Source organism: Xyrauchen texanus, chromosome 47 (assembly GCF_025860055.1).
Source record: "Xyrauchen texanus isolate HMW12.3.18 chromosome 47, RBS_HiC_50CHRs, whole genome shotgun sequence".
Taxonomy (NCBI): domain Eukaryota; kingdom Metazoa; phylum Chordata; class Actinopteri; order Cypriniformes; family Catostomidae; genus Xyrauchen; species Xyrauchen texanus.
The window spans coordinates 361,123-373,804 of NC_068322.1; the positions used below are offsets into that span (position 1 = coordinate 361,123).

The window sequence follows — 12,682 nt, forward strand, 5'->3', positions numbered from 1 at the left end:
TACACACTCACACACACTCTATATACACACACTCTATATACAAACACACTCACAGATACACACACTCTATATACACACACACTATATACACACACACTCACAGACACACACACTCACTCTATATACACACACACTCTATATACACACTCACACACACTCTATATACACACACTCTATATACAAACACACTCACAGATACACACACTCATTCTATATACACACTCACTCTATATACACACTCACACACACTCTATATACACACACTCTATATACACACACACTAACTCTATATACAAACACACTCACAGACACACACACTCACTCTATATACACACACACACTCACACACACTCTATATACACATACACACACACTCTATATACACTCACTCTATATACACACACACTCACAGACACACACACTCACTCTATATACACACACACTCTATATACACACTCACACACACTCTATATACACACACTCTATATACAAACACACTCACAGATACACACACTCATTCTATATACACACTCACTCTATATACACACTCACACACACTCTATATACACACACACTAACTCTATATACAAACACACTCACAGACACACACACTCACTCTATATACACACACACACTCACACACACTCTATATACACATACACACACACTCTATATACACTCACTCTATATACACACACACTCACAGACACACACACACACTATATACACACACACTCAGACACACACTCACTCTATATACACACACACTCTCAGACACACACACTGTATATACACACACACTCACTCACAGACACACACACACTCACAGACATACACACACTGTATATACACACACACTCACTCTATATACACACACACTCACAGACACACACACACACTATATACACACACACTCAGACACACACTCACTCTATATACACACACACTCACAGACACACACACTGTATATACACACACACTCACTCACAGACACACACACACTCACAGACATACACACACTGTATATACACACACACTCACTCTATATACACTCACACACACTCACTATATACACACACACACTCACAGACACACTCTATATACACACACACTCTATATACACACACTCTACATACAAACATACTCACACACACTCACTCTATATACACACACACTCACACTCTATATACACACACACACTCTACATACAAACATACTCACACACTCTATATACACACACACTCACACACACTCTATATATACACTCACAGATACACACACACTCTATATACAAACATACTCACACACACTCACACACACAGACACACTCTATATACACACACACTCAGACACACACACTCTATATACACACACACACTCACTCTATATACACACACACTCACAGACACACACTCTACATACAAACATACTCACACACACTCACTCTATATACACACACACACTCTACATACAAACATACTCACACACTCTATATACACACACACTCACACACACTCTATATACAAACATACTCACACACTCTATATACACACACACACTCACTCTATATACACACACACTCACACTCTATATACACACACACACTCTACATACAAACATACTCACACACTCTATATATACACACACTCACACACACTCTATATATACACTCACAGACACACACACACTCTATATACAAACATACTCACACACTCTATATACACACACACACTCACTCTATATACACACACACACTCACACTCTATATACACACACACACTCTACATACAAACATACTCACACACTCTATATACACACACACTCTATATACACACACACACTCACTCTATATACACACACACTCACACTCTATATACACACACACACTCTACATACAAACATACTCACACACTCTATATACACACACACTCACACACACTCTATATATACACTCACAGACACACACACACTCTATATACAAACATACTCACACACTCTATATACACACACACTCACACACACTCTATATATACACTCACAGATACACACACACTCTATATACAAACATACTCACACACTCTATATACACACACACTCACACACTCTATATATACACTCACAGATACACACACACTCTATATACAAACATACTCACACACTCTATATACACACACACTCTATATACACACACACACTCACTCTATATACACACACACTCTACATACAAACATACTCACACACTCTATATACACACACACTCACACACACTCTATATATACACTCACAGACACACACACACTCTATATACAAACATACTCACACACACTCACAGACACACTCTATATACACTCACACACACACACTCTATATAAAATAATGAATGATGATTTTTGTGTGTGTGTGTGTGTGTGTGTGTCAGGTGATCCAGATGTCTGGTGGAGTTGATCTGGCTAAAAGTGTGATCGTTCCTCTGCTCACCAGAGAAGCCATCGACTTCCTGCATACTGCAAGTTCAACAGACGAGAGACACCTGTGGGTCACACTGGGAGATGGATGGACCAAGTGCAGGTCATCACACACACACACTCACTCACACACCAACACACAAACACATACTCACACTCATTCACACACCAACACACACTCACACACACTCACATTCACACACAACACACACTCATTCACACACCAACACACACTCACACACACACACACTCATTCACACACCAACACACACACTCACATACTCATTCACACACCAACACACACACAAACACACTCACACTCATTCACACACCACACACACACACACACACACTCATTCACACACCAACACACACGCACACTATCACTCAAACACACACACACTCTCACACACACACACACACATTGTACAACTGAATCAAACGTGTCTGTGTCTCAGGTTGGAATGGCCGATTGATCACATGTTTCCTCATCACACGCTGTGTTTCCGGGATGGCTGGGAGCCTCCGGTGCTGGTGTCTCGTGAACAGGAAGTGACGCTGCTGGCAGAGAGATTGATCCAGAGATCAGGAGACCGACCGTCACTCCATGTGAGACATCTCGCTGAATCAGCCGCTTTAATCCTATCAAACTGAATCACATTAATACTCCATCACTATACTACACAATCACTGCTCAATACTCCATCACTATACTACAAAATCACTGCCCAATACTCCATCACTATACTACACAATCACTGCTCAATACTCCATCACTATACTACACAATCACTGCTCAATACTCCATCACTATACTACACAATCACTGCTCAATACTCCATCACTATACTACACAATCACTGCCCAATACTCCACCACTATACTACACAATCACTGCTCAATACTCCATCACTATACTACACAATCACTGCTCAATACTCCATCACTATACTACACAATCACTGCTCAATACTCCATCACTATACTACACAATCACTGCCCAATACTCCAATCACTATACTACACAATCACTGCCCAATACTCCATCACTATACTACACAATCACTGCTCAATACTCCATCACTATACTACACAATCACTGCCCAATACTCCATCACTATACTACACAATCACTGCCCAATACTCCATCACTATACTACACAATCACTGCCCAATACTCCATCACTATACTACACAATCACTGCTCAATACTCCATCACTATACTACACAATCACTGCTCAATACTCCATCACTATACTACACAATCACTGCTCAATACTCCCATCACTATACTACACAATCACTGCTCAATACTCCATCACTATACTACACAATCACTGCTCAATACTCCATCACTATACTAAACAATCACTGCTCAATACTCCATCACTATACTACACAATCACTGCCCAATGCTCCATCACTATACTACACAATCACTGCTCAATACTCCATCACTATACTACACAATCACTGCTCAATACTCCCATCACTATACTACACAATCACTGCCCAATACTCCATCACTATACTACACAATCACTGCCCAATACTCCATCACTATACTACACAATCACTGCTCAATACTCATCACTATACTACACAATCACTGCTCAATACTCCATCACTATACTACACAATCACTGCTCAATACTCCATCACTATACTACACAATCACTGCTCAATACTCCATCACTATACTACACAATCACTGCTCAATACTCCATCACTATACTACACAATCACTGCTCAATACTCCATCACTATACTACACAATCACTGCTCAATACTCCATCACTATACTACACAATCACTGCTCAATACTCCATCACTATACTACACAATCACTGCTCAATACTCCATCACTATACTACACAATCACTGCTCAATACTCCATCACTATACTACACAATCACTGCTCAATACTCCATCACTATACTACACAATCACTGCCCAATACTCCACCACTATACTACACAATCACTGCCCAATACTCCACCACTATACTACACAATCACTGCCCAATACTCCACCACTATACTACAAAATCACTGCTCAATACTCCATCACTATACTACACAATCACTGCTCAATACTCCACCACTATACTACACAATCACTGCTCAATACTCCCATCACTATACTACACAATCACTGCCCAATACTCCACCACTATACTACACAATCACTGCTCAATACTCCATCACTATACTACACAATCACTGCCCAATACTCCACCACTATACTACACAATCACTGCTCAATACTCCACCACTATACTACACAATCACTGCTCAATACTCCACCACTATACTACACAATTACTGCCCAATACTCCACCACTATACTACACAATCACTGCCCAATACTCCACCACTATACTACACAATCACTGCTCAATACTCCATCACTATACTACACAATCACTGCTCAATACTCCATCACTATACTACACAATCACTGCCCAATACTCCATCACTATACTACACAATCACTGCTCAATACTCCATCACTATACTACACAATCACTGCTCAATACTCCATCACTATACTACACAATCACTGCTGAATACTCCATCACTATACTACACAATCACTGCTCAATACTCCATCACTATACTACACATTCACTGCTCAATACTCCATCACTATACTACACAGTCACTGCTCAATACTCCATCACTATACTACACAGTCACTGCTCAATACTCCATCACTATACTACACAATCACTGCTCAATACTCCATCACTATACTACACAATCACTGCTCAATGCTCCATCACTATACTACACAATCACCGCCGAATACTCCATCACTATACTACACAATCACTGCTCAATACTCCACCACTATACTACACAATCACCGCTCAATACTCCACCACTATACTACACAATCACTGCTCAATACTCCACCACTATACTACACAATCACTGCTCAATACTCCATCACTATACTACACAATCACTGCTCAATACTCCATCACTATACTACACAATCACTGCTCAATACTCCATCACTATACTACACAATCACTGCTCAATACTCCATCAATATACTACACAATCACTGCTCAATACTCCACCACTATACTACACAATCACTGCTCAATACTCCATCACTATACTACACAATCACTGCCCAATACTCCATCACTATACTACACAATCACTGCTCAATGCTCCATCACTATACTACACAATCACTGCTCAATACTCCATCACTATACTACACAATCACTGCTCAATGCTCCATCACTATACTACACAATCACTGCTCAATACTCCATCACTATACTACACAATCACTGCTCAATGCTCCATCACTATACTACACAATCACTGCCCAATACTCATCACTATACTACACAATCACTGCTCAATACTCCATCACTATACTACACAATCACTGCTCAATGCTCCATCACTATACTACACAATCACTGCTGAATACTCCACCACTATACTACACAATCACTGCCCAATACTCCATCACTATACTACACAATCACTGCTGAACTTTGTGTTTGTGATTTCTTTTCCCTAACAGCAGTCGCATGTGGTTGATGATTTCTCCTGCGCTGACGGGTACGGCTTCATGCACACATCACACAAGTGTTTACACCCACTGGAGCACGACGCGGCTGTGGCGGCTTTTAAACACGCCATCAGCCGTAATGTAGATAGCTAACACTGACCGCACCGCAGCCCTGGAGAACCGTCTCATGCATCACTTCCTGTCCTGATTAACTAAACTCTCAAATTCTGTGTTTCTTTCTTCACACATCTGACCGTCATTTCGGTGAAACATCTTTTCTCTTGTGAATCTACTCAATTGGAAAACTGCTTCAGGTGTGTGTTCCTCATGTCCGTGATGCTGTGAGATGCTCCTCCGCGGCTGCAGCGGTCAAAAACATGCTTCTGTAGATCATTCGATTCATTCAGGCACATTAATATTTGCATTTACTTTCACACCTGTAGATCTTAGAAGTCATTTATTGTACTGTAGAAAAAAGTTTTTGCACTTTTTAGGATTTGATTTGTGAAAGTTACAGTTGGTTTACATTGTCAAAACTGTTTAACTGTGTGTTGTGTCAATGAATTGTTTCTCCACAGAAATGTGGACACTCATGACAGAACACAGCCCAGAAACTTTGCCAAATCCAAATATGATTTTGTGGCCAGAAACGCGACAGAGCTGTCGGTGCTGAAAGATGAGGTGGTGGAGGTACAGTCATGTGATCATATAACACTGTATGTGATTGTGTGTGTTGATCATGTGTTCAGAGATATGTCGATCTGATTGGCCGTCAGGTGTTGGACGACAGGAAACAGTGGTGGAAGGTGCGGAATGATGCAGGCGCTGCAGGATACTTGCCAAATAACATCCTGGAGATCAGCCGTGTGATGGACGTGACGGGCCGCGGGGAGCCCATATACAGCCACAACATACAGGTGACATCATCACTCGCATTCAGATGTATTTCATGTTCTCTTTTCATTTCTGGTCACATCATCAAATAGTTTTTTGCTCATTTATTCATCTTAAAGCTAATGATGCCAAAAAAGGAGTTTGAGTTGTTTAAGGTAAACGTGTGTGTGTGTGTGTGTGTGTGTGTGTGTGTGAGTAAGAGAGTGTGTGTGTGTGTGTGTGTGTGTGTGTGTGTGTGTGTGTGTGTTGAATTTTAGTCATCATTATTTTCATTTGCCTGTTTGTTTCTCTCAAGCAATTACTGGGCGAGTTAAACGAGTTAACGTCAATGACACGGTGCTATTATACACAATATGTCTGTCTCAATTTATTATTTGTTTGTATCTTCAGCGCTCCAGACTGCCACTAAAATAGTCACAAATGCAACCAAAAATAAATGATTACATCAATAATTTAAAATCAGTCAGAAACAGTTTGTGTTGGTTTATATGCTGTTTCATCAGATATCATCTTGTGAGTTATTAAATACATCTTTAGGGGGTCTGTGTATCTCAGTGAGTATTGACGCTGACTATCACACCAGTCAGGTCTCCTTAGCAACCAAATTGGCCCGGTTGCTAGGGAGGGTAGAGTCACATGGGGTAAATAAATTGGCCTGGTTGCTAGGGAGGGTAGAGTCACATGGGGTAACCAAATTGGCCTGGTTGCTAGGGAGGGTAGAGTCACATGGGGTAACCAAATTGTCCGGTTGCTAGGGAGGGTAGAGTCACATGGGGTAACCAAATTGGCCAGGTTGCTGGGGAGGGTAGAGTCGCATGGGGTAACCAAATTGGCCTGGTTGCTAGGGAGAGTAGAGTCACATGGGGTAACCAAATTGGGCTGGTTGCTAGGGAGGGTAGAGTCACATGGGGGGTAACCTCCTCGTGGTCACTATAATGTGGTTCTCGCTCTCGGTGGGGCGTGTGGTGAGTTGTGCGTGGATGCCGCGGAGAATAGCGTGAAGCCTCCACACGCGCTACATCTCCACGGTAACGTGCTCAACTTGTGTGATAAGATGCGCGGATTGACGGTCACACACGCGGAGGCAACTGAGATTCGTCCTCCGACACCCGGATTGAGTCACTACGCCACCACGAGGACTTACAGTACATTGGGAAACAACATTAAAAATGTTTCAAATGTGCAGCTATCACACTGTTCGTGAAGTATAACCATAACAATTAAACATTACGTGTGTCAGCAATGTTCATTTTTTTACAGTTTTTATTTTACTCATAATTCTTAAATTGTGTTCGCCATATTTGACCAAAATAGCATTTAGTTTAAGTTGACGAATATAACTTATTTTAGTTGCAAACTGGCAAGAGCGTGTATGAAACTGTAACAGAGCGGTGTGCTCGTGAGTGTTGCGGTTACATGAGTAAAATCGATTTCTCTCTCTCTGACAGAAACCGCTTTCAGACTATGTGCCCAAACCAGCAGTGACCTCTGCCCCTCACACCCCGACACCCCCCACTCCTCCTGCCCTGGGGCAGATCCCCACCCCCCCTCTGCCCCTCTCATCTGCCCCACCGGCGGCCGCTGACCCTCAGAGCGTGACCATGAGAGACCATCAGAGAGAACGACCCGCGCCTGCCAACCGTATGTACACGGCATACACACGCTAAAGTAAAGCTCATTATAATGACTATAGACTAACCCAAACTGTACATCACACACATCTCAGGGTTATTCTTCATGTTTCTGTGTGCCATTCTCAGGCCGTAAGTCTAATATGGAGGACGTTCAGGATGAGTTGTTGCACAGACTGACGCTCGGTCGCAGCGCACAGAAGAAGTTTCTGCCTCCTGCCCGCAGCAGCAGTCTGCCGTCTGTGAACATCACGTATGACTCCACACCTGACGAGGTGAAGACCTGGTTACAGCTCAAAGGATTCAGTGCTGTGTGAGTCACATGTTTTTACTTTCACCAAAGGAATATTTCACTGTCATCATTTTCTCTCCCTCATGTCGTTCCAAACCCGTATTACTTTATTCCATGGAGCATAAAAGGAGATGTTTATCAGAATGTTCACAATGCTCTTTGCCTTGATGGGGATTGGAGCTGTCGAGCTCCAAAAATGACAAAAATCACAATAAAAATATTATAAACATATATAAAATACTGTGAAAGGGGGGTTCTGGGTATCATAGTGAGTATTGACGCTGACTATCACACCTGGAGTCGTGAGTTTGAATCCAGGGCGTGCTGAGTGACTCCAGTCAGGTCTCCTTAGCAACCAAATTGGCCCGGTTGCTAGGGAGCGTAGAGTCACATGCAAATGTATTAAAGGATCTTTCAGTAAGTATCATCACAGAATTTTAAATGTAGAAAAGTATCATAAATATCATAAAAGAATCATAAATATCATAAATATCATAATAGTAAAAAGTATCATAAATGTAAAAAAGTGTCATAAATATCATAAATGTATCAAAAGTATCATAAAAGTATCAGAAGTATTGTAAGAGTCATGAAAGAGGTGCAGACACATGAAGACACATTGTGTCAGGTTTGTGTGTTTGTGGATCTCCGCAGGACGATCAACAGTCTGGCCGTGCTGACGGGTGCTCAACTCTTCTCTCTGAGTAAAGACGAGCTGAAGACGGTGTGTCCTGATGATGGCGCTCGAGTCTACAGTCAGATCACCGTTCAGAAATCTGCTCTCGAGGTCAGTCAATGCTGTGTTCTCTCTCTCTCTCACACACTCTCTCTCTCTCTCACACACACACTCTCTCTCTCTCTCTCACACACACACTCTCTCTCTCTCTCACACACACACTCTCTCTCTCTCACACACACACTCTCTCTCTCTCTGATGTTTCTGTGTGAGTGCCTCAGAGGTCACATGACACCAATTTCTTCAGATCATGACTCTGATTCATTAATTACAGCACATGAAATGGAGTAATGATCAGATCTTATATTGTTGTTTGCTTCATGATGTCTCGTTATTTTCAGTCATAGTTTAAGAATACATGCTATCCCAGAATGCACCATCACAGAATGATGTTAGTGGATGATCGTTCACTCATTTGTGCTCTCTTCCTCTCTCCATCATGCCGCAGTTGTTCTGAGGTATTCAAGTTTTCAGTCTTCGGTGGTTTTTTAAGGAATGTTCTGGGTTCATTCAAGTTGAGCTTTACTTTTAATTTTTAGTGAATAAAAGAAAATATCACACATCACTATAGTAACACAACCTGCATGAAAATAATGTTCAAAAAAGCATTTTAAAGATTTGAGCATAAGACTGCAACATAACGAAATGTGAAGGGTCTGAATAATTTATGAAAGCACTATAAATATAAAACCGTTAGTCCCGGTCCTCGAATCTGATTGGACGATGAGAAACTCTAACGCAAGCGCTGTAATTGCAATAACATTATAACATTATTCAGTGTTTCCCGCTTCTGACCGGTTCACTGGTTTAGATCAGGTGCTGATCGTGTGCTTGAAGACCTCATTGAACCCAGAACGTTCCTTTAATTTGATAGTTTAACTCAGACACTCATTTATAAACACTCATCAGAGGTCCTACAGGAAGCCGTGACTTCTAACCATAGACTGTAAAAAAAGATGGCCGACGCCCCTTCACTCTTTTCCATTGGTGAGAACTGAAGCCGCCAGTGTCCCGATATGGCGCTGACATCTTGGGACTCGAGTCTGCGCGGTTGCGATTTCGGGACCAGACCTGCGCAGTAGTGAGCAGGTCGTGAAATCAAGGCCCCGCCCTCACTCTCGCTGAATCAATCGCAAGCACACGCCCCTGCCCTTTTGACTTATGAAGGTGTGAAATAATTAATTATAGAAATTTAGATATTAAATGTAAAGCTCCAATCTCCTCAGTCCTCCGAAGAGCCCGAAAAAAAGTCCGTTGGTGCTTCAGTGACTACTTCACTCAGAGAACCTGTCAATCACAGCTGTCAATCATGATGTCACAGCAGCGTTTTTATAGCATCAAATAACTAAAAACAAACTTATTTTGAAAACAAACACTTGAAATGACATCAACGTGATAGAAACGACAGTAAATGACAGAAACTATCTTTGGAAAAAAGATATGTGAAGTGTAATTTAATTGTTTAGTTGGTCTCACGTCCCGTTGAATAACATGGGGAGGTGGGGCTTATGACCTATACTAGGACCAGCCACTGGGGGGCGATCGAGACGTTTTGGCTTCACTTTTGAGGGCTTGTGCGGCACACTTGCTTCTAACAGTGTATTATTGAAATGTGAGGTGTCTCACTGCTGTCTGTCTGTCTGTCTGTCTGTAGAGGAGTTCCGGCTCGGAGCTGCAGGAGATCATGAGGAGGCGGCAGGAGAAACTGGCATCAGCCGCAGGAGCGAGTGATTCCGGCGTCGAGTCCTTCGATGAGGGGAGCAACCATTGACCCCTCTCTGACCTCTGTCACCTCTGACCTCTTGCAGGATGCTGTGGAGCGCGCTCGGTTCGCAGCTATAATGCGGCGACAACAGGAACTCCTGGACCCGTCTGATAACGGAACCGGCTCGGACACAGACGAACACGCTTGACACAACTCGAAGAAGTTTGACATCTCGACACTGATATGAGAACATGATAGCGGGATGTAGTTTAGTGCCGTCCGTTCTTCCTCGACATTAGCGGACTGATATCCTGAAACCATTCAGATGTATTGACAGAGTCCAATCGAATGAACATTATAACATCCGTGAAATCATCAAAATCATGTGTAAATATTGATGCTGTAATCATGTTCATCCTCAAGAGGGATGTTTAGTAGGATAAGAGAGACATAAACATGATCGTTTTAAATGCCAAAAGAGAAGCTTTATAAATCTCACAACTGGAAAAGACGAAACCGAGTTAGTTTGAGGCTCTGTTGATCCATTTCTGAAACTCAAGCAAACTTTGAACATATTTGTTAATAAAGTTCTGACACATTTTGGGATGTCATGATGATGTCATGTTTAATACTGTGACTGATGTGTAGCCAAATAATTATAAAGGTTACAACAGACCGTTTCTATTTGAACACAAATGCCACGTCATACTGTGAGTGCTGAATAAATGGATTCATGTCGTGTTTGTGGTGCATTAATGAGTGTTTGTTCAGATTCACTGATAGTGTTCACCTGTGCACTCCTAATCACCTGAGCTGTAAATGTCATGTGACTCTGGAGAATGATGTCATGTCGACACTGATTGGCTGATGGCAGAAAATGGATAGTCTTTTAGGGCGGTTCAAATTGAACCAGGACTAAATGTATCATTTTCTGGTCTGGACCAAGAGAACCGAGCTACAAGTGTGAACACACCCTTAAAACCGATGGGGTTTTAGTGCCCTCTCAAGACACATTAGATCGGACGACTTCATGACGGTGGAGCTGAAACACGAGTTCAGTTCACGTCTATATGATCACATGATATCTGAGGAGAATCCCTCAGTCAGTTCCTCTGAATCTTCACTACAAATCTGCTCAACAACCCTTCATTCATGTGAAGCACTCAGTGGCTCAGGAGGAAGAACAACAACACCAGAAGAACAAGTCCCAGAAGAGCACTGGTTCCAGTCCCAGATGAACTGAAGATGGCTTGTTCCAGTGGAGCATCAAAGTCCCAGTTCAAGAGCCTTTCCATAAACACCAATTGAAAAACCTCACGACTTAGTTTTTAAACATCATTATACTGTTTAAAAACTAAGTCGTCATTCTATGTTACTGTAGCAGAACCACTGCTGGATATCGTGTCGGAGGTCCGGGG

The 12,682-nt window shown here is 42.1% G+C and overlaps 1 protein-coding gene across 2 annotated transcripts in view; it reads left to right on the forward strand.

Moving 5' to 3' along the window:
* Positions 1-11,999, forward strand: part of LOC127638944 (epidermal growth factor receptor kinase substrate 8-like) — a 53,004-nt gene extending 41,005 nt beyond the window's left edge. For both annotated transcript variants that reach the window (XM_052120720.1, XM_052120721.1), the window contains 9 exons: positions 2,420-2,568; positions 2,924-3,074; positions 6,019-6,056; positions 6,585-6,696; positions 6,783-6,923; positions 8,349-8,541; positions 8,661-8,844; positions 9,478-9,610; positions 11,214-11,999. In XM_052120720.1, the coding sequence (XP_051976680.1) occupies positions 2,420-2,568; positions 2,924-3,074; positions 6,019-6,056; positions 6,585-6,696; positions 6,783-6,923; positions 8,349-8,541; positions 8,661-8,844; positions 9,478-9,610; positions 11,214-11,330 (1,218 nt within the window). In that variant the 3' untranslated portion in view covers positions 11,331-11,999. The remainder of the gene's footprint in view (positions 1-2,419; positions 2,569-2,923; positions 3,075-6,018; positions 6,057-6,584; positions 6,697-6,782; positions 6,924-8,348; positions 8,542-8,660; positions 8,845-9,477; positions 9,611-11,213) is intronic.
* The last annotated feature ends 683 nt before the right edge of the window (positions 12,000-12,682 follow it).